General features: G+C 45.3%; 1 protein-coding gene across 4 annotated transcripts in view; it reads left to right on the plus strand.

Annotated features, from left to right (window-relative positions):
• Positions 1-22,651, plus strand: part of PLEKHA8 (pleckstrin homology domain containing A8) — a 35,193-nt gene extending 12,542 nt beyond the window's left edge. For 2 of the 4 annotated variants that reach the window (XM_054161208.1, XM_054161210.1), the window contains exons 3-14: positions 632-799; positions 3,707-3,831; positions 5,205-5,363; positions 7,483-7,523; positions 8,243-8,400; positions 10,269-10,428; positions 10,799-10,884; positions 12,556-12,614; positions 13,796-13,926; positions 14,815-14,885; positions 19,521-19,582; positions 22,050-22,651. In XM_054161208.1, the coding sequence (XP_054017183.1) occupies positions 632-799; positions 3,707-3,831; positions 5,205-5,363; positions 7,483-7,523; positions 8,243-8,400; positions 10,269-10,428; positions 10,799-10,884; positions 12,556-12,614; positions 13,796-13,926; positions 14,815-14,885; positions 19,521-19,582; positions 22,050-22,247 (1,418 nt within the window). In that variant the 3' untranslated portion in view covers positions 22,248-22,651. The remainder of the gene's footprint in view (positions 1-631; positions 800-3,706; positions 3,832-5,204; positions 5,364-7,482; positions 7,524-8,242; positions 8,401-10,268; positions 10,429-10,798; positions 10,885-12,555; positions 12,615-13,795; positions 13,927-14,814; positions 14,886-19,520; positions 19,583-22,049) is intronic. The other 2 variants (XM_054161209.1, XM_054161211.1) reach the window with 2 other exon arrangements.
• Positions 22,652-23,433: the final 782 nt, after the last annotated feature.

A 23,433-nucleotide genomic window follows, 5' to 3' on the forward strand; every position in this document is an offset into this window, starting at 1 on the left:
AATGATGTTGTATTCAAGATGGTATTTCAGGTCAGGAGAGCTATGTGGCAGCTTGATTTCTTTGTTATGTGTTTGTACTACCCCAGTGACTTGGGCTATGTGTGATTTTTTTTATCCTATAGTGTTTACAAAATATTAGGAGAACTGCAAATCTGTAATATAATGAGTGTTCTGCAGGCAGGTGGGTCACTCTTTTTCATGAGCTGTGTTGGAACAACACACAGCTTCAAATGACTCTTCAAAAGCACAAAACTGAAGCTAGAAATATGAATAATAAGCTTCAGTACTAGGCCTGCTCATTCCTATCATCCTCATACCTACTTGCCACATCTTTGGGGTTCAGTTATGGGCTGGAAAGCAGAAGAGAGACTTGCCAGAAGAGGATTCCCTTTCTCTAAAGATTCCCAGATGATACTGTACTGATTACAATAGTGTATTTCATCACCTATCATCAACTGTACATGTTTGTCCTTTCTAGTCCCTAACTTGGAAGAAAAGCCATACAATGGCAACAGGGGAAGTTTGGGGCTGTAGCATCCTTCTCTTTTGTTAATGTTTGACCTGTTACCCCACATACCTGCTGGGATGTTCATTTGGGCTGGGAAGGGCTGAGGGGCTGCTCTGAAAATAGTGTTGCTTCCAGTTCATCCTGCAGATAACACACGAATGGATCTAATCATCCCTGGGGAACAATACTTCTATTTGAAGGCAAGAAATGCAGTTGAAAGGCAAAAGTGGCTGGTTGCACTGGGAACTGCCAAAGCCTGTCTGACTGACAGCAGGACACAGAAGGAAAAAGGCAAGAACACCCTTTTGCTGGCATATACTGTTTGGTTTTCATTTTCCCTTCCTTACCCTATGGGGTGGGTTGAGATTTCTCCCCCAGCATTAACTTTGCCAGACCAGCTCAGTTGGAAGCAAATGGAAGCTGTATGTACAGGCAAACCTACAATCTACAATGGAATGCAATGAATATGTACAAAATACACAGGATTTACAGATATTTACAATTAACAAACAACACAAAACTTCCCCTGGGCAAAGACCAGGAGAGCTTGTCCCTCTGTAACAAAATTTTGAAGGCATACCTACCCTACCCTTTTCATTTTAATTTTTAAAGGCAAAACTACCATAGCCTAGCAGATGTGCACACAAGGATGACAAAATTCACAGGACCACAGGCTGTTAGAGGTTGGAAGGGACCTCTGGACCTTCAGAGATCATTGAGTCCAACTTCCCTGCTAGAGCAGGACCATAGAATCTAGTGCAGGTCACACTGGAATGCATCCAGATGGGGCTTGAAAGTCTCCAGAGAAGGAGACTCCACAACCTCTCTGGGCAGCCTCTTCCAGTGCTCTGTGACCCTCACAGTGAAGAAGTTCTTCCTCATGCTGCAGTGGAACCTCCTGTGCTGTAGTTTCTATCCATTGCCCCTTGTCCTATCCCAGGGTACAACTGAGCAGAGCCTGTCCCCTCCCTCTTGACTCCCAGCCCTCAGATATTTAGAAACATTGATTAAATCCCCTCTCAGTCTTCTCCTCTCCAGACTAAAGAGCTCCAGGTCTCTCAGCCTCTTCTCACAGGGCAGTGCTCCAGTCCCTTCATCATCCTCATAGACCTGCCTTGGACTCTCTCGAGTAGATCCCTGTCCCTCCTGAACTGGGGAGCCCAGAACTGGATGCAATACTCCAGGTGAGGTCTCACCAGGGCAAAGTAGAGAGGGAGGGGAACCTTCCTGGATCTGCTGGACACACTCCTCTTAATGCACCCCAGGATCCCATTGGCCCTCTTGGCCATGAGGGCACACTGCTGAGCCATGCAGAACTTGTTATCCAGCAGGGCTCCCAGGTCTTTCTCCACAGGGCTGCTTTCCAGCAGATGTCCTCCCAACCTGTACATGCCTGAGCTCTGTGCCCAACCTGTGCTTCAGGTCTTTGGTGCTGCTAAAAGCCAAGCCATGTAAGAACTCTAGCTAGAAATCTCAGTTGTTAACTCTCAGTGCAGGAACTTGAAAACTTTAGCTTTTCTTTCAAATAAACTGGGCATAAATAATTTGAGAGCTGTGTGCTGATGGGTTCTCTAAGTGCAAGGAGTAACTCCTGGCTTCCAGTCACTGGGATGCAAACTGCATGAAGGTAAGACCTGGGTATGATAACCCAGCCTCTCTCACCAGTGTCTCTTGAACTTTGGAGTTCTTCAGATTCTTTCCTTCTTTATTCTAACTTGGCTGGCTCAAGCACCTCAAGAATTCCTTGGCAATTAAAACAAAAGATTTGCAGTTGGCTTTAAATATGCATCCTAATACTCAGAAATGGGAATCCAGTCATGATCAGGCTATGCAAATCAATTCACTTACCTCTTTGCTTTCACCAACAATCTTACTTTTCCCCCAGTGAAGACCCCTTGTGCTTACAAGCATGGTGTTCACAAGTCAGTGTGAGACCTCAAGCCTTAACCTTGCATATCTTCCACACAGTGACTATGCAGATGATGAGAAAACAGCAAATTGTTGTTAACAAATGAGTGATCCTGAGCAAATGCAGGAGAGGCAGACACTTCCTTTTCCTGAGATCATGAGTCTCTTCCCTTGTTCACCAGGCTTTGCATTTACTAGTTCAAACCAAGTCAGAACTGAGCAGAAGGTTCTACTGTAGCATCCTACACAAGGTGGGGGTCTGATGCATAGTGTGTAGAAGCAGAACAAAGTTACGTCTGCAAAGTGATACACAGTAGTCCAGGGTGAAAATCTGCTGCTGTGTTTGCAGAAGTAAACCATGGTAGTCTTATTAACAGGCAATTTATTTTGTAATTTTGGGACTCTAATGTAAAATAATGACTTTTGAACAGTCTCAGATTGACTGTTAGTCCTATCTGGATTAGTCTGCTCAGCTCTGCACTCTTCAGTACAAGAGACACAGGCCTGCTGGAATGAGTCCAGTAAAGAGCTACTAAGATGATTATAGGAAATATCTGATGGGAGAGCATAAAAGATGGAGCCAGACTCCTCACAGGGAATGGACAGGATGAAATAGGCATAAATACAGATACCAGCAACTCTGTTGAGACATAAGCAAAACTGTTTAGACTGTGAGGGTGCACTGAAATATTTTACACAGGAAGGTCTTGGAATCTCCATCCTTCACAATGCTCAAAACCCCAAGCAGACATGGCCCTGAGCAGTGGACTTAGGCTAGCTCTGCTTTGAAGAGAGGGGAGTAGGACTACCTGGTCTCCAGAGTTCTCTTCCAACCTCAACCATTCTATGACTCAAGATTATATATTGAATTGATCTCCTTGTAGTGGACAGGTTGTGTCTTTTCCCTTTGGTGTTTTCTACTCAGAACAGTGATGTTCTAATGCACAGTGTAACTTTGCACCTCAAACTACTTAGTGAACACAAAAAATACAAGGTCTAGGGGGTTTGTCCTAGCTCAAAGTGCCCATCAAGATCAAGTGTTGTGTGCTTTTTCTTTGTGTTCTTAGACTAGGAACGTGCTGTTGCTGTCTATGATGGCAAATAATGAAGTAGTGTTTTACCTGTTAGAGCACAATTTATGGCCAATCCAGCTCATCTCTTTGAGTTGATAGAAAATGTTTTGTAGTGAATGAATTAGATTGGATAATACCTTTTCAGCAGCTTTCCAAAGTCATATACTGCAAGGTGGTAGATGTAATAAATGAAACTCTTCTTTTGTTTCACTTCCAGAGTTCACTGAAAACACAGAAGCCTTGAAGACTAAAATGTCTGAACTTAGATTGTACTGTAACCTCCTTGTTCAGCAAGTGCATAAAACAAAGGAAGCCAGAATTTCTGGTGGATCAGAACCTGAGGTACAGTTCTATTTTTGGCATAGACCATGTCATTCATTACTTGAGCACTGGGAACTCCTCTGGTTAGCCCATGTCGTATTCACTCACAGTTCCTTGCTATTGCACCCTCTTTCTGCACAGAACCTGGGAGAGAGAATGTAGCCACACAGCCGTTCTTGTTTAAATGGAGTGATGCTCTGTTGTTGCAAATCATTTTCTCTGTGTTGGGGCAGCAGGTAGTGAGATGAGAAATGGTATCTCTGACCTAGGTAAATAACATCTCTGCAGGTGATAATGGATATATAGTGGAGCAGAAAAGGAAAAGATGATTTTATATATATATAAAGATACTTGGAAGAAACAGGCACTTGTCTGCCCCTGAGTCATTAATACCCTGCTCAGCAGAACAATCTGTTCTCAGCCAAAACCCTTAAAAAGGTCAAGAGACAATGCAGACCACACACACAGAAAGAGCAAAATTGCTAGAAAGAACTACCTGATTGATCTCACTTAAGTTAAAGAAGCCTCATTTAAGAGGGGTCTGCTAATGACAGTGTTCTGCCCCTTGCTTTGAGAGAGAAATGTATAAAGAGGGATGGCCACTTGCTAGAGAAGATGGTGTGGAGTTCCAAGATGCCTCCCACTGAAGAGATAGGTCCTCATGTGCAGGACAGGTAGACAGAACACCTGAAGGCTAATTATTTGTATATCCAAACCATCTTTGTAATGCTACCTAATAAACTGTGGTGAATCAACAGACAGCAGCAAGGAAACCTGTAGTGTATAAATGACTAAAAGGCACTGTTAGAACTTGCACCTTACAGGTGCTGAGAAAAGACAAGGAATGTGATGGTGTTTGTCCAGCTCTCCCTGATTTAATTGGTATTTAACTCAAAAGATTTATTGCTAAAAGCATTTCAGCATCACTGGCTGTGCCTTGCAGAGATGAAGAGCATTGTGTCCTGCATGTTTGGCAGTTGCAGTAGTTTTGTTGCATGGGGTTTTTCAAATTGCTATCTTCAGATCATTCTGTGTTTATCTACTTTTCATTTCTCCTTTCAGTCCTGTCTTCTGGGATGTCATTGTTGAGTACACCAAGACTTAGTATTTTCATAGTCACCTACCCCTGTATTAAAAATCTAAGAGGCATTGCTTTTAAAATGTAAACATACTGAAGATGTTTCAGGGAGAGGCTGACAAGAGTGGTAATGCTGTAAGGGGCCAGAGCCCCGGTAATGTGTGATGCCAGTTCTCTGAGCAGCTGGCTCATTGCATTTTCATCCATATGAAACAGAAATCATGGCTGTAGCAGCTGTGGGCTTTGTAGACATTAGTTACTCCACTCTGATTTTTCTGTGGCGAGTCCATTTCTTCCAACCGGATTCTTTCTGCAGAGCGAAATTGATATGGGAGCTCTGTTAAAATCAACCTGTGACACCTTCCTGAAGACTCTTGAAGAATGTATGCAGATTGCAAATACTGCCTTCTCTTCTGAGTTATTGCATCAGACCCCTCCTGGATCCCCACATTTAGCAGTTCTCAGAACAAACAAGGTAATGACCTCTTCTCTGTCTTGGCATGGGTGCCAAGGCACCCTGCTGTAAAACACCATGTGTAGAAGGAGGGAATGCATTCTTACCTGTGTTATAGGTAGTGGTTCTCTGCTGGACATACTCTGCTATCAGCAGTGACCAATCTCTTAACTTTTAATGATGGCCAATTCCAACTGCAGACAGTGGTGTTTAAAATTTGCTTGGTTCTTGTGGGAGCTCACAGCACTTACTACACTTCTAAGCTACTGCAGCATTGTATCTGTGGTAAGACACCAGCAGGAGCTGATGAATAGAATAGAAGAAACCAGGTTGGAAGAGACCTTCAAGATCATTGTGTCCAACCTATCATCCAACACCACCTAATCAACTAAACCATGGCACCAAGCATCCTGTCAAGCCTCGCCCTGAACACCCCCAGCGACGGCGACTCCACCACCTCCCCAGGCAGCCCATTCCAATGGGCAATCACTCTCTCTGTGTAGAACTTCCTCCTAACCTCCAGCCTAAACCTCCCCTGGTGCAGCCTGAGACTGTGTCCTCTTGTTCTGGTACTGGCTGCCTGGGAGAAGAGACCAACCTCTGCCTGTTTACAACCCTCCTTCAGGTAGTTGTAGAGAGCAATAAGGTCACCCCGAGTGTCCTCCTCTCCAGGCTAAGCCACCCCAGCTCCCTCAGTCTCTCCTCATAGGGCTTGTGCTCCAAGCCCCTCACCAACCTTGTTGCCCTTCTCTGGACACGCTCCAGCAAGTCAACATCCTTCCTAAACTGAGGGGCCCAGAACTGGACACAGTACTCAAGGTGCAGCCTAACCAGTGCAGTGTACAGGGGCAGAATGACCTCCCTGTTCCTGCTGGCCACACTGTTCCTGATGCAGGCCAGGATGCCATTGGCCCTCTTGGCTGCCTGGGCACACTGCAAGCTCATGTTCAGCCTACCATCAACCAATACCCCCAGGTCCCTCTCTACCTGGCTGCTTTCAGCCACTCTGACCCCAGCCTGTAGCTCTGCATGGGGTTGTTGTGGCCAATGTGCAGAACCTGGCACTTGGATGTGTTCAATCTCATGCCCTTGGACTCTGCCCATCTGTCCAGCCTGTCGAGGTCCCTCTGAACTTAGCTTTTTAATGACAAGGGCACTTCCTTCAATCCTGGATCTTCAACTGCACAAGCAAAAGGGGACCATATCTGGCAAATGGTAGATTATGGTATATGTAAGAAGGTAGATGCAACACTGCATCTGGGAAGTGAGATTACTTCACCATACCTGGCATCTGGCCTCATATTTCCTATGGCTTTTATTTTTTTTTAAGTATAGCAAATACTATTGCAAAGAAAAGGCACTGCCTTGTTCATTTTCCACTTGCTGCATGGTTCAAGAGGGACAGGGATCTACTTGAGAGAGTGCAAGGGAGCTACCAGCGTAATGAAGGGACTGCAGCACTGCCCTATGAGGAGAGGCTGAGAGCCCTGGGGCTGTTTAGTCTGGAGAAGAGAAGACTAAGAGGGGATTTAATAAATGTTTCTGAATATCTGAGGGCTGGGTGTCAAGAGGGAGGGGACAGGCTCTGCTCGCTTGCACCCCATGATAGCACAGGGGGCAATGGATATAAACTACAGCACAGGAGGTTCCACCTCAACATGAGGAGGAACTTCTTCACTGGGAGGGTCACAGAGCACTCGAACAGGCTTCCCAGAGAGGTTGTGGAGTCTCCTTCTCTAGAGACTTTCAAGCCCCATCTGGATGCATTCCTGTGTGACCTGTGCTAGATTGTATGGCCCTGCTCTGGCAGGGGGTTGGACTCGATCTCTGAAGGTCCCTTCCAACTCCTAGCATCCTGTGATGGTGTCTCGTTTGGCACTTCCTAGCTTGGCTCTGAAAAAATAAATCTCCTGGCTTTTTTTTTTTTGGCTCTTTTCAATATTTTAACAGTGTCATAATGTAGCACCTCTTTTGTGTTGGTAAACTGCTTCCAGGTCAGAGAATTAGTGAGCGTATGATCTGTGTTTCAGCTTTCTTTCTGACTCCCAACTTGTGTTAAATAAACTTGTGTGAAATTTGAGAGGCATGATATAGTCTTCTTGCTTTAAAGAATTATTCTCTCTCCCCCCTTATTTTTCAGACAAAGCACTCTGTCTTATCCAGTCATGCCTCAACAGAAAGGTACAAAAAAATCTTTACTGTCAATCTCTTTCTACTCTGTTTTTGGTAGTGTCTGTTCTTTCCCTATTTTCACTCTAGTATTAACAGTACAGAGAGGAGGCAGAACTAGGTTGCTCCAGGCTGTGTAGTGGGATGCAGATACAACAGAAGGGACCTGGCTCACCTTACTTCATTTCTCTTCTGTATCAGTTCTTTCCTTTTCTTTTTCTCAGCCATTCTCCATGTGGTGATTTCCTGGGTGGTCAGTCACCAGCCAGCTCTCTCCCACTTCAGTGCTCTTTCCTGCATCTTGCATTCCGCTCCACAGCCTCCCAACCAACCATTTTATGAGCATGTGAAATGCAGAGTAGTACAGAGTAGGGGCAAGGGTATACATTTTAAAGTGCTAATGAGGGGATATTCTTTCAGATGCAATACCTGTCTGTGATTCTTCTTTTTGGTAATCAATTGTATTGTTTTGATTGTGTCCCTTTAATAAAGGTTCTTGTAAATACATTCAAACTTTGTAAGCTGAGGTTGAGTCATTAATCTTATTTGCTGCAAAGAGCTGCCTGGTCCCTTTGGTTACTTTAGACAAGTTCTTTTACTCAGAGCAGCCTGTGACAGCCTGTAATTTCTGTCAAGTATTCTTCTGTTGTTATTTGTGTGTTTTCACAGGATGAAGCTTACTTACCAAGCAATGTTTTATGCACTAAGCATTATTCTTGCCCTTTCTTCAGGCAGATGGAGTTGAATCCCTGTGAAAATGGCTCTGTAAAAGCAGAAATTAACCATCAAGAGCAAACTCTTGCTAAAAATCTGAGATGTCTAAACCTGGAAACCAGTGAGGGGAGTGGTGATGTTTGTGTGGAGGATCAAATAGCAGAGGATTTGGCAGGTAAATACATGCACTGGATTTTTTTATCCAAAAGCATTAAGTGTAAATGGAGGAAGGTGTAGGCTGCCTGTTACCTTGCTTCTCAGGAGAGGGCATGTCAGTGTATTTTAGTCTGATGCCTGCCCATTGTCAGGTTTTCCCAGCTTAGCTCCTGCCCTTGTTGATATCTAACTTGCAGTGTTCAGGGTAATACCTCAAGAATCCAGTGTTAAATCAAGGAGATTAAACGAATTCAAGTCAAGTTGTTGGTATCATTTAGCTCCTGAGGTTGGTCCTACCCCCTCCCTACCCCCTCTTGGATGTGTGTGTTTGAATTACAGGTGCTGGCAGTGGCAGTACAGGGTGTGGTAGGATGTTCAGTGTCATCCATATGGAGTGGGCTGAGCCAGCCAGCCAGCCTGGGGCTCCAGCCTGCTGATGGCTGTATTTTGGTGCTCCCTGTGAGCCCAGGAGCTCTGCCCTGTTTTAGATATCCTTCCCTCCCTCTCCCCTCTATTAAGAACAGTCAATCCTTAAAAACACTTAAGCACTGAAGTCTGATAAGAAATATCTCTTTGTCATTTAGGGCTTGAAGTGTGGAGTTTGATATTTTTGAGGGGATTTCAGGCTTTATGCATAGCAGTCCAGTGGAGTCACTGCAGACTTGGGCTTTTTCTTTACTCACCAGCCAGTGTTTCTTGATGAGGGACAGATCAGAGATATCCCTCAAACTTTAGTTCTTTGGCAGTTTCCTTGTGGATGGAGCATGGTCAGTGCTGGCTAAGGCCACTTTTTTCTGTCCTGAGGAGAATGGCTGAAGTCTTGTTGCTGTTACCAGGTGTGAGTGGTGCTTCCCCACCCCCAGGCTTTTTCAGTGGTTCTGCAAGTAACAGAAACTGCTGCAATCCTGTTTTCAGACTTCACTTGGAGGAAGAGAGTTCCTTGCAGCTTGATCCCTTCAGCAGAAGCTCAGTGCTGCTAAGGTCTATAATTCTCACTGGCTTTTGAACATATTTCTTTCTTGGAGAGGCAGGTTCCCTGGGAAATCTTGGATGCTGCTTTGACAGTGTGACAGCAAGATGTGCTTGTAGCCATGGCTTGTACACTGCAGATGCTGTGAATATATCATTTTTACTTCTTAACATGTTCTCTGTAGTTCTCCATGAGGTCAGTAGGTCTTACCACACATGGGATGCATAAGAATTCCTTTGGAGGTCATGCAGTGCTCTCTTTATTTGAAACAGATACACTTGACCCCAAAGAAGAAATACAATAGATCCCAGCAGGGAAGAGGTACCTGGAGCTTTTTGCTGGGTGACTTTAAAGACATTTATACAAATTGAGGAGAATATAGCAGCCTTTGATAGCATAGCAGTATGCTATGAAAGCAGCTAGTTTACTTGCTTATCAGAAGGAGCAAACAAGTCACTACTGTTCTTTTGCTTTTGAAAGTGTACTGTGCCATTTTATCAGCACTGAGGAAGCTACAGCCATGTGAGAAGTAATCTTTGTTTCAAGGGGATGAATTTTCCTCCCTGCTGCACCCAATTGCATCTTCCAACACTCTTCTGTCACAAGGGTGTCCTCACTGAGGATTTGTGGGCACACCTGCAGTGGAGCCTGGTGCTTGGTCCATCTGATTAAAAGAAATGGGAATGTGACTGTTTGGAATGTGGTCTGAGCACCTGACAGACTTGTGGTGAGAGTCATGATGCTATCAGGGAAAACTTGAACTTTCATGGTGCAGAGCAAGTGAATTTATGCAAGTAGGTCCATCCACATGCCTGCCTCCAAATAGAAAGCATCTTGATGAGCAGGAGTAGCGATATGGGTAATTGGGTGTTTTCTTTCTCTATTTGCTGTTTAATTCTGTTCTCTGTAAATGCAAGGCATTGAGGAAGATGGAGAGAACAAGCTGCAAGCTGTGGAAAGCTGTGGTGCCCTCAAGTTGCTGCAGTCAGAGACAAATTCTTTAAGTGGATTGACTCTGTGTGAGGAAGATGGAAATGCAAATGATTGTCCTACCTTCTTCAGCGTCATGAGCAATAGGTAGTGTAGTTCCCATTTAACAGGATCATTGAATGAACTCATTTTTAAAGACCCTTCTGTCTGTAAGACTGTATTTGCTGAAATTATTTAACTAGGCTGCATACAGCACAGTAATTGAAGGAGATATCCTTTGCAGAGTGGAGTGGGTGGCTTTTCTCTTGTTTGTGGTTGCAGGCCTTGCTTGCACACCACCAAAGGTCTATTTCCTGTAGCCATTAACCTAGCAAAACAAAAGCTGTGTTGGTGGTTCCATGTCTATGAATGTTACCTCTGTGCAGATTAAATGGGCATGAAATGTAATTTTGACTTCAGGAGTTGCACAAAAGGAGCTGCTAAGGTAACAATCTTTTCTGCTTGTCCTGGACACCAGATTCAGTGATATTGAACTTCGGGACGAGGAGGGCATACCAACAGAAGAGTTTCTGGAGTCATGTTATGCAATTGTGCCAGTTCTGGGTAAGCAGCTCCTTCTTTCCTTCTGGCTCCTTTTGACTGCTGCCAGCTGTGAAAGAAATGTTGGTTTGGGGAATTTGTTTCTTTGCAAAAGTAGTAGTAGCAGTTCCTGTCAGCAGAATCAATTTGACCGGAAGCAGAACATCTTTGCTTTATAGAGGATCCACTTATTTAGATGGGACCCATGTGTAAGTTGTATGGAAGTCTGTGGAACTAGACCAGCAGTTTCTTCCCCTCAAAAGAGCAGCAGGGATGCCTTACACATCCAGTACTGCTGAGAGCACACCATCAGCAATGAATAGAATAGAATAGAATAGACCAGACCAGGTTGGAAGAGACCTTCGAGATCATTGTGTCCAACCTATCATCCAACACCATCTAATGAACTAAACCATGGCACTGAGCACCCCATCCAGTCTCTTCTTAAACACTCCAGTGATGGTGACTCCACCACCTCCCTGGGCAGCACATTCCAGTGGGCAATCACTCTCTCTATGAAGAATTTTTTCCTAACATCCAGCCTAAACCTTCCCTGGTGCAGCTTGAGACTGTGTCCTCTTGTTCTGGTGCTGTTTGCCTGGGAGAAGAGACCAACCCCCACTTGTCTACAGCCTCCCTTCAGGTAGTTGAAGAGAGCAATACTAGCTATTTGGTGTTTTTTTTTCCCCAAAGACTTATGTCTCCAGCTAGTGCAGACCCCTCCCTGCCTAGCCCTTGCATCTAACAGTGGATGTGTGAACCCTGGGAGCATGCACCCTTTTGAAGACTTCCAGATTTGGGCAGTGAGTGGCTGGAAAGCAGCCCTGAGGAGAGAGTCTTGGGGGTGCTGGTGGAGGAGAAGCTCAACAGGAGCTCTCAGTGTGCACTTGCAGCCCAGAAAGCCAACCAGATCCTGGGCTGCATCAAGAGAATTGTGGCCAGCAGGTCAAGGGAGGTGATTCTCCCCCTCTGCTCAGCTCTGGTGAGACCCCACCTGGAGTACTGCATCCAGTTCTGGAGCCCCTATTACAAGAGGGATCTGGACATGCTGGAAGGTGTCCAGAGAAGGGCCAGGAGGATGAGCAGAGGGCTGGAGCACCTCTCCTATGAGGACAGACTGAAGGAGTTGGGGCTGCTCAGTCTGGAGAAGAGAAGTCTCCAAGGTGACCTAATTGTGGCCTTCCAGTATCTGAAGGGGGCCTACAAGAAGGCTGGGGAGGGACTTCTCAGGACATCAGGTAGTGATAGGACTGGGGGGAATGGAATGAAGCTGGAAGTGGGGAGATTCAGGCTGGAGGTGAGGAGGAAGTTCTTCCCCATGAGAGTGGTGAAGCCCTGGAATGGGTTGTCCAGGGAGGTGGTTGAGGCCTTGTCCCTGGAGGTGTTTAAGCCCAGGCTGGATGAGGCTCTGGCCAGCCTGATCTAGTGTGGGGTGTCCCTGCCCATGGCAGGGGGGTTGGATCTAGCTGATCCTTGTGGTCCCTTCCAACCCTGACTGATACTATGATACTAGATTGTAGGTCAGTGTGTTTTAAGTCTTTGCCAGCTAGAGTGGATTCATTCTACACCAAGCAAAGACTTCAGTTTATGTCATTATCTTTGTATTCTCCTGCCATTTGGAAGGATTTTTAAGAGGGTGAGTGAAATGCATTGTTGCTAAGAGACAATTTTAACGTCTGACCTTCTCTTTTCTAGACAAGCTGGGACCAACTGTTTTTGCTCCAGTGAAAATGGATTTTGTAGGGAACATCAAGGTAACACCTTATTTCTAGTACTGTTTTGGTGTTTTGTTTTTTAAACAATACCTTTTTTTAGGAACTAAAGCTCAAGAATCTTTGTAGGAGGCACTAATGGAAGACTCTCTCATATTTGGTGATGTTACCATGTGTCCCTAGTTTTGCTCTCACAGTGCATGCAGGTTTCAATAAATCCAGTTGTTGTCTGCCAACTTATCAAATAGTTGACTGACTGCCAAGAAAAAGGTCTGTCACACCTAATGAATATGACTTTGATTCTGAGCTGAGCAGGTTGTTAGTGATGCTATAGCAATGGCAATATTGACTTCAGGCTGCAAAACAAATGGGGAGGAGGGAAAAAACCTTCCTTTGTCCACACCGAGCAGGAATGAGTTGGTGCATTAAGAAGCAGCTTCTTGGCAAGTCAGGGCAGACCCTGTAGCATCATTTCTTGGTCTGTAAGTTCTTCCAGTCTGACAAAGTTTGAAGTGCTGCTTGTGGGACAAGATTTAGTCATTGTGAGATTTTTCATAGCTTTTATTTCAGTGGGGGGAAAAAAAAACAGGCAAAACATCTTGTGAGGGTATGATTAGGAGCAGTGCATGGATTTAGACTTATTTGCTGCAAAGACATGTGTTGGAGGCAGTCACTGAAAGACTGAAAATAGTGAAAGAGAAGAATACCATTCCAAAAAGCTTGGCTCTTTGTTGTCAAGTGGTAAGCAGCTATTCTTTTAATCATGGATGTAGTAGAACAATCTGTTCCTCTGCCCATTACATGCTTTCTCTCTTTTCTTCTCTTTTTTAATGAGGAGTTGTGTAAAACAAACTTGGAAATTTCAAAGCTTAAGCATACCAGTGACTACAGAATGTAATTGAGAATTTGCAGCTGAGGAGTTGTTGGAAAGTAATCTTGTACTGGAAGCTCAGGGCAAACGAGACTTTGAGTGGAGAGCAGGTTGTGTTAGCTCCTTTCCATTGGTGTGGAGGATGCCATGTGAACCTAATGCATTTTGTCAGATGGGAATGGTAGCTTCCATGTCAGTCTTTGACTGAGATGCTTTCTTGTGTTTGCATTGGCCAGATGGCCATCCAGACATGCCTGTGCCACAGGGTGTGCATGACATAGGTGGCATTTATAGGGCAGGTTACTGTTTGGTCCTAAAAGCCTAAAGCTTTGCCTTGTGTTTTGTTCTCCAGAAAATAAACCAGAAGTTTATAACCAACAAAGAAGAGTTTGATACCCTTCAGAAGATAGTGCTCCATGAAGTGAATGCAGGTGTAGCACAAGTTAGAAACTCTGCTACAGAGGCTCTCCTGTGGCTGAAAAGGTAACAGCCTTGTAACGACATACACTGTGAGCTGTAACGGTGCAGTGAGGGGTCTTTGGCAGAGCAAGCTTGTGTGCATGGGGCAAACTGGTTACTTCCCACAGGCTACATCAATCCAGACTGGCTGTGTTCAAGATCAGTCTGTTGTCTTCTCTGTGGTTGTATCACTGCAGCTGTGTCACCTAGCCTGAAAAAGTGCAGTGAGGGGTCTTTGGCAGAGCAAGCTTGTGTGCATGGGGCAAACTGGTTACTTCCCACAGGCTACATCAATCCACACTGGCTGTGTTCAAGATCAGTCTGTTGTCTTCTCTGTGGTTGTATCACTGCAGCTGTGTCACCTAGCCTGAAAAAGTGCAGTGAGGGGTCTTTGGCAGAGCAAGCTTGTGTACATGGGGCAAACTGGTTACTTCCCACAGGCTACATCAATCCAGACTGGCTGTGTTCAAGATCAGTCTGTTGTCTTCTCTGTGGTTGTATCACTGCAGCTTTACCAACTGGCCTGAAAAAGTGATTAAGGCAACCTTTTTTCATGTGAAGGTGAAGTCATGTTGTTGAGTGACTGATCCTGCAGGGCTAGAACATCAGGGAGGTGATCTTGGGCTGCAGCAGGAATGTTTCAGCAAAGTGTTTTACCTTGGGCTGCAGCAGGAATGTTTCAGCAAAGTGTTTTACCTTGGGCTGGGAGAGAGGCTGAGGAGAGGGCTACATTGTTATTCTCATTCCTTTTAAATTCATATTGAAACTAGCTCCTTAATTGTGAGATTTATTGCATTCTGAGCTGTGTTGCAAGTTTTTTGGGGGGGGGTTCCTTATGCTTTGGATTAATTTGTTATAAATGTGTGTGTGTGTGTTTGGTTGGTTTTTTTTTCCTTGGGCTCATCCCAACAGAGGCTTAAAGTTCTTGAAAGGGTTTTTGACAGAAGTGAAGAATGGAGAAAAGAACATCCAAACAGCTCTAAGTAAGTGCCAGTTGCTTTATTTTTGGTATACTTCTGAATTTACATACTTGGCTATTTTTCTCCTTGTTTTCTCCTGTGATTGATGGTGCAAGCAACTTCCTTTGAAGATTGGAGGTTTGAAAATGGCCATCTTCAGGCAGATTGCTAGATAAATGGTCAATTTTTATTTAATAGCAGATGAAAGATTCCTTTAGTTGACATAATTTTGACAGGGGAGGCAGTCATCTCTTAGGAAATAAAGTGCATTGTCTCATTCAATTTTTCCTCTACTGGTTTGCAACCAGGCAGTGCCAAAATTTATAGTTGCTGTTGTGTTATTTGCTTAGTTTCCTGAGAGTCTGGCCATCACTTTTTGAAATCATCTCTGGCAGAGTGGCTGTGAATTGCCTGTATTGTTTAGAAAGAAGGGGTATGTGGTAGTTGAAACTGTCACAGGGTAACAGAAGAGAGAGAATATCTTTATTTTATTCCCCCCCAAGTATACAATTTCTGACACTTAACCAAATCAGGTTAGTGCCCACAGCCAAGTATAAAATGAAATACAGGCCCTCCTTAGACTTCAGAGAATTTCAGGGACCTCAAAAGATCATCCAGTCCAACCCCCCTGCCAGAGCAGGGTCACCTGCACCAGATCACACAGGAACTCATCCAGGCAGGTTTTGAATATCTCCAGAGAAGGAGACTCCACAACTCCCCTGGGCAGCCTGTTCCAGTGCTCTGTCACCCTCACAGGGGAAAAATTCTTCCTCATGTTTCCACTGAACTTCCTGTGCCTCAACTTCCACCCATGGCCCCTTGTCCTGTCATTGGGCATCACCCAGCAGAGCCTGGCTCCATCCTCTCAGGACTCACCCTGTACATCTTTATAAACATTGATGAGGTCACCTCTCAGTCTCCTCTTCTCCAAGCTAAAGAGCCTCAGCTCCCTCAGTCTCTCCTTGTACAGAAGATGTTCCATTCCCTTAATCATCCTCATGGCTCTGCACTGGACTCTTTCAAGCAGCTCACTGTCTTTCTTGGACTGAGGGGCCCAGAACTGGACACAATGTTCCAGATGCAGCCTCACCAGTGCAGAGCAGAGGGGGAGGAAAACCTCTCTTGACCTACTGGTCACAGCCCTCCTAATCCACCCCAGAATGGTGTTGGCCTTCTGGGCCACAAGAGCACATTGCTGGCTCACAGTCATCCTTCCATCCCCCAGGACCCCCAGGTCCCTTTTGCCTTCACTGCTCTCCAGCAGGTCTGTCCCCAGCCTATACTGGTGCGTGGAGTTGTTCCTTCCCAGGTGCAAGACTCTACACTTGCCCTTGTTGAACTTCATCAAATTTCTCCCTCTCTGATTTGGTTATTCTGAAGCAAGACTCTCAGTATATGCCTGCAGTCTAATGATATGATAATCCTTTAAAACAGCTCTAACACAGCTCTTTTTAAAGCTTTGGTTTTTAAGCTGCTTTTAAATGGCTAAGCAGTTGCCCTATGGGATTAGTGAAAGGAACTACTACACTGAAATGTTTAAGCAGCTCTTGGAAGTGGGACTGTAAATACAGTGCTGCCATATGTGTCTTATCTGACCACCTGAGTCTGAAGACTTCAGCAGTGAATTACTACTTGAAGTGCTCTATCTGCAGCAGAGCCATGCATCTGGTTTTTTCTTCTCACTCCTTCCTTTCTTTTCTCCTCCTGAAAAGCAATTCCATGTGTGCTATCACCAATGCAGCATTGGTTTGCTGTTCAGAGTTTCTTATTTAAGAGTTGCTCTGCTATTTGAACCTCAAGTACGTATGGAGTATATGTTCTTTCTCTGCAACCTCAAATAGCAGGCTCAGGAAATGAAAACAAGAAATGATGTTCTGACTAGGAAACAGCTTTCTAAAGGGACTTTTCTTTACTGGGGATTTAAATCTAAGTAAACCTTTGAACTTAGAGTGTTTTTCATGTCCCCTGTATTTGCTGCTAAGGCAGAGCAGGTTTCAGTCTTGTTTGCTCTGCAATATTCTCCTCATTTCATTAGTCTTATGCTTTTCTCACAGATTCTCACTCCTACTGTAAAGGCTCCCCAGTCATTAGAGTGATAGGTGAGGAGTACTTCACATGACAGCAAAGCTTGTGGCTGTGTGTTACTGACTTTACACTCTTCCAGTGATAACTGTCTGCAGCCTTTTGAGCAAATACCCTGTAGTGGCAAAATGTAGAAGTTGTCACTCTTCAAGGGGAACAGCTCAGGGAAAGTATAATGCAATGTCAGATACTGAAAAATTCAGCTGAAGGACAAGGATATAAAATGCCAGCAGTGACAGACTGAGAGTGAGAAAACATGGCTCAAAGATGGTTGGCTTTCTCAGAATCACAGAATACATCTGGTTGGAAGAGGCCTCAAAGACCATCCAGTCCAACCCCTGACCCAGCACTTGAAGGGACAACACTAAACCATGTCCCTAAGCACCAGGTCCACAGGACAATGTCAAAGGTTTTACTGAAGTCCAGGTAGACAATGTCCATGGCCCTCCCCTCATCCACTAGGCAGGTCACCTTGTTGTAGAGGGAGATTAGATCAGTCAGGCAGGACCTATCTTTCATAAACCCATGCTGACTGGGCCTGATGGCCTGGTTGTCCTGTGAGTGCTGTGTGATGGCACTCAGGATGAGCTGTTCTATAATCATCCCTGGCACCAAAGTCAGACTTGACTGGCCTGTAGTTCCCTGTGTCATCCTTCTGGCCCTTCTTGTAGATAGGTGTCACTTTTGCTACTCTCCAGCCAGCTGGGACCTCCCTGGTTAGGCAGGACTGTTGACAAATAATGGTGAGTGGCTTGGTGATCACTTCTGCCAGCTCCATAAGTGCCCTTGGGTGGATCCCATCTAGTCCCATAGACTTGTGTACATCTGAGTGGCATAACAGATTGTTCATCATTTCCTCCTGGATTGTGGGGGCTGTTCTCTGCCCCCCATCCTTGTCTTCCAGTTCCAAGGACTCAAAGAGCAACTGGTGTCTCTGACAAATACTGAGGCAAAAAAGCTGTTCAGCAGCTCAGCCTTTTCATTGTCTTTGGTCCTACATGCAGTAGTGGGTGATGTTCTCCCATGCTCTCCTTTTACTGTTAACATCATAGAAAAGCTCATTTTATTATCTGTAATGTCACTGGCCAGATGGAGTTCTGCTGAACTTCAGCCTTTCTAATTTTTTCCCTACATATCCTTGCAATAGCCTTGTACCCCTCCTGAGTTGCCTGCCCCTTCTTTCTTCCATAGCCAGCAGACTCTACTTTTCTTCCTGAGTGCTACCCAAAGCTCTCTCTACTTATCCAGGCCTGTCTTCTGCATGGAGACAGCTTGTACCTGTGCCTTGAAGGTTTCCCTCTTGAGGGATGTCCAACCTTCCTGGACTCCCTTGTCTTTCAGGACTACCTCCCAGGCTAAACAAGCTTTGAATATGAAAGTGAAGCTGTCTAGGAGCATAACAAGTGCCTTCAGCAAAGGCTGTTTTCAAGAGCACTCACAAGAAAGATCCTGAGAATTATTTTCATGATGGCCCAGTGCTTTCTGTTCCAGTGATCTTCAAAACTTGACTCTCAGATATATATAGCTTCTCAGTTAATGCCTGAACTAACTACTTTGAGGCTTGCTAACCATCAGCTTGCAGGATTGCTTCACACCATTTATTATTTTGTCAGGCTTGCACTGATCTGTGAACTAGATATTAGAAGTGTTAGTTGAAAAGCACAGCTAGGCCAATAAAAATTACATTTGCCCTCCTGTCTGTTAGTTGGTGAGGATGAGTTGAAGGAGGTTTGACAGCAGAACTGAGACCCCAGTGCATAAATCTCCAATCTGTCATCTCCTTTCAGTCATAACTGTGGCTCTCAGAAACCACCATTGTTTGCACCTAGTGGCAAGAATATAGAATCATAGAATTGTTAGGGTTGGAAGGGACCCCAAGGGTCATCTAGTTCCAACCCCCCTACCATGGGCAGGGACACCTCACACTGCAACAGGTTGCTCAGAGACACATCCAGCCTGGCCTTAGAAACCTCCAGGGATGAGGCTTCCACCACCTCCCTGGGCAACCTGTTCCAGTGTCTCACCACCCTCATGGGGAAGAACTTCTTCCTAACATCCAATCTGAATCTACCCATTTCTAGTTTTGTTCCATTCCCCCTAGTCCTATCACTCCCTGACATCCTAAATAGTCCCTCCCCAGCTTTCTTGTAGGCCCCCTTCAGATACTGGAAGGCCACAATTAGGTCTCCTTGAAGCCTTCTCTTCTCCAAACTGAACAGCCCCAACTCTCCCCGTCTTTCTCCATCGGAGAGGAGCTCCAGCCCTCTAATCATCCTTGTGGCCTTTCTCTGGACAGATTCCACATCCATATCCTCCTTGTAACAGGGGATCCAGAACTGGACATAATGCTCCAGGTGGGGTCTCACCAGAGTGGAGTAGAGGGAGAGAATCACCTCCCTTGACCTGCTGGCTATGCTATGACCTGCTGGCTATGCTAATATATCCTTAAGTAGTCATTTCTAAGTTCCAAGTTGTCTTTGTGGTACTGACTTAAAACTGTAGCTCTTGATTTATTTTTATTTTTTTTTCAATTCTTTTCTATTTTTTGTAATGTTTTTATGTTTTTATCCCTTGAAGACAATGCTTATGGGAAGACTTTACGGCAGCACCATGGCTGGGTTGTCCGCGGGGTCTTTGCAGTAAGTATTTTATATCCTGGTTGCCTGATGGAGCTGAGGGCCTTCTTCATGGGATCTTATGTCGTGTGCAATGAATAAACTCTACATTCTAGGCATTAAAATGAATAGATTCCTTTGTCAGGCCTGATTTTTGTTGTTTTTCAAGGTGTCTAGTATTGGCTTGTGAGGGTGGAACCTCTTGTCTGGAGCCAAAACAGATGGATTGCACTTGCATGAATTGGGTGGGGTTTTTCCCCCCACTGCGTGTTGGTTTCAGCACAGTCTTGTGTGGCTGTTAAATGAGGAAATGAAGGTTTGAAGTTGCTTTTTTGAGGATTGACCTGTCTTTGGATGTGGGCATTCAAGGTGTAGCAGGGTTAAGCAGGATGCATTGGCCGCAGGAAATGGTTTGGGGTTTTTGTCCGGTCTGGCGGCTCCCCCTTGTGTCCATCACTGGAAATTGTCATTGCAGTTACAAAAGGGAAAAGGAAAGCCTCCTCCAGGCAGTCACAGTAGCACTAAGGTTGGAAGAGACCTCAAAGATGATCATCGAGTCCAACCTGTCACCACGGACCTCATGACTAGACAGAGACTTTCCCCCAGGGATCAGTGCTGGGCCCCATCCTCTTCAACATCTTCATTGACAATATGGATGAGGGGGTTGAGTCAGTCATCAGCAAGTTTGCAGATGACACCAAGTTGGGAACAGATGTTAGTCAGTTAGAAGGCAGAAAGGCTCTGCAGAGGGACCTCGACCAACTGGACAGATGGGCAGAGTCCAATGGGATGGCATTTAACAAGTCCAAGTGCCGGGTGCTGCACTTTGGCCACGGCAACCCCATGCAGAGCTACAGGCTGGGGTCAGAGTGGCTGAGAGCTGCCAAACAGAGAGGGACCTGGGGGTGATGATTGACACCCGCCTAAACATGAGCCAGCAGTGTGCCCAGGTGGCCAAGAAGGCCAATGGCATCCTGGCCTGCATCAGGAATAGTGTGGCCAGCAGGAGCAGGGAGGTCATTGTGCCCCTGTACTCTGCATTGGTTAGGCCACACCTTGAGTCCTGTGTCCAGTTCTGGGCCCCTCAGTTTAGGAAGGACATCGAGACACTTGAACGTGTCCAGAGAAGGGCAACAAGGCTGGGGAGAGGCCTTGAGCACAGCCCTGTGAGGAGAGGCTGAGGGAGCTGGGATTGTTTAGCCTGGAGAAGAGAAGGATCAGAGGTGACCTCACTGCCCTCTACAACTACCTGAAAGGTGGCTGTAGCCAGGAAGGGGTTGGTCTCTTCTCCCAGGCAACCAGCACCAGAACAAGGGGACACAGTCTAAAGCTGTGCCAGGGGAGGTTTAGACTCGAGGTGAGGAAAAGGTTCTTCACGGAGCGAGTCGTTCGTCATTGGAATGTGCTGCCCAGGGAGGTGGTGGAGTCGCCGTCCCTGGAGGTGTTCAAGGGGAGATTGGACGTGCCACTTGGTGCCATGGTCTAGTTGTGAGGTCTTTTGGGACAGGTTGGACTTGATGATCCTTGGGGTCTCTTCCAACCTTGGTTATACTGTGATACTGTGACTTTGACTGGGAGAAACAGAAATCTTGGAGAACGCTTTCTAAAGGGCATTTCAGTGCTGAAGTGTGTGGCACTGGGCTAGGAGCCCTCCTAAATGACTCTACCTGTTGGAGGCTGGTATTTAAGTAATTTCCAGTGCATGCTGTTTAGTTCTCCAAAATATGATATGCAGACACTTGCTAAAAATCACATAGAGATGACAAGGAAGCTAACATGGCTTTATGACTTCCCCTCCCAGTTTAAAATGTTAAATACTATAAAGCCATGCAATCTAAGTGCAAAGAGGGATGCATCAAGGGAAGTGTGCCCAGCAGGTTGAGGGAGGTGATACTTCTTCTCTACTTCACTCTGCTGAGACCATACTTGGAGTACTGCATCCAGTTCTAGAGCCCCTATTACAGGAAGGATCTGCAAGTGCTGGAATGTGTCTAGAGAGGGGCTATGAGGATGATCAGAGCTGGAGCTCCTCTGCTATGGAGACAGACAGAGAGAGTTGGGGCTGTTCAGTCTGGCGAGGAGAAGGCTCTGAGGAAATCTTATTGTGGCCTTCCAGTATCTGAAGGGGGCCTACCAGAAACCTGTTGAGGGACTTTTCAGGGTGTCAGGTAATGATAGGACTAGGGGGGATGGAACAATACTAGAAATGGGTAGATTCAGATTGGGTATTAGGAAGAAGTTCTTCCCCATGAGGGTGGTGAGGCACTGGCACAGGTTGCCCAGGGAGGTGGTGGAAGCCTCATCCCTGGAGGATTTTAAGCCTAGGCTGGATGTGGCTCTGAGCAGTCTGATGTAGTGCCTTAGATGATTAGAGGTGATGTCTCAGAGGTGTCTACATGATTCTATGTCTTAGAGATTTTTTTCAAGGCTGTAGCTGGGTTTCTTTTCCTGTTCTGTGTCACAAATCTTAAAGCTTTGTTTCCTCTTCCAGTTAGCTTTAAGGGCAGCTCCAACATATGAAGACTTTGTGGCAGCTTTGTCTGTAGAAGAGTGTGATCCTCAGGAAGAAACATTCTACAAAGGAATGCAGAGGGACCTCAACATTTACTTACCAGCCATGGAAAAGCAGCTAAATATCTTGGACACTCTGTATGAAGTACATGGTTTGGAATCAGATGAAGTGGTATGACTACAGCAAGATTGTGTCTTAAAAATTCAGGGACTGTGTCTGTTAACAAAGTTTGTTTGGTTTTTGGGGGTTTTTTAGTGTTTTTCTGACATTGTTTCTGTTCATTGTATCTTTTTAGGTGGGAAGGGTGTTGAGTGTTTGTAGGGAAGGGTGTGTATGATTTTTGTGAGGGTGTTTTGCTGTACTTATTTTGTGTTTAAATGCAGAGGTACTGTTTCTCTTTGGGTCATTACTGTGTTCATGCTGGATGGTTTTGACCATTTCTCTTCTACCTGTGCACATCCTTCTTTTTCTCTTCACCTCCTCAAAGTAACAGAGCAAAATTTGGCCTTTGCTCCTGTACCTTAGGAGAGAGCTGCATTTGCAGTGGAGCCATTGGAATGTCAAGATGGTGCCCAGCCAGATGCTGCCTCTGGCTCTTCCCATACCCTGTGCCCTCTCCCTGTGGTGGTATAAGAGGACAGAGGTAATGAGAGTTGTTGTTACCCTGGTAGCAAGGGTAGCTAAATACCAGCATATAAGTTACATGGGCAGTTTGTCCCTGACTTTGATTTGAAGCTTTTTAATGCAACACCTCCCTAAGTATTAGAGATCTTTACCACAGGTGTATGTGGCTGGTGGTCTGAGCTTCCTCAGGAACCAGCCTTTGAAACTGGGTGTATGTTCCCTCAGCAGCTCCCAGACTGTGCCACAATCTCCCTGTCAATTCCTGCCAGTGGAGAAGTAACAACTTGCTGGCACAGGCTGGGCAGCACTCCTCTAAATTCATCAGTGCTTTATACACGCAGGATGTGAAGATCAAGTCTATCATCCTGGTTTGTGAAGATTTTGGTGGTGGCTTTGGGGGTTTTGTGGGGTTTGTTTTGTTTTTATCTTCTTTTCTTTCCTTTTTTTTGTCTTTTTCTGCTTTGGGGGTTAGGTTTTTCTTAAATGAAATTCACACACACCCCCACAAAACTGACAAGATTTGCTTTTAAACTGAACGCAGCGAGCAGTTTAAAAAGCAGATGTCATTAAAATACTTTCAAAGCTGCCATTATGGGCAAAGACTTAATGAAAATGGACCTGAAATAAGTCAAGTGTAGGGGAAGCTAGAATTTGTCAAGGAGCCATTACACATTGGGCCAATGACAAACTTCAAAATCTGAGATGACATCCAAGTGACTAGAAATCAAGAAAGGTAGAT

Source organism: Dryobates pubescens, chromosome 4 (genome assembly GCF_014839835.1).
Source record: "Dryobates pubescens isolate bDryPub1 chromosome 4, bDryPub1.pri, whole genome shotgun sequence".
NCBI classification, from domain to species: domain Eukaryota; kingdom Metazoa; phylum Chordata; class Aves; order Piciformes; family Picidae; genus Dryobates; species Dryobates pubescens.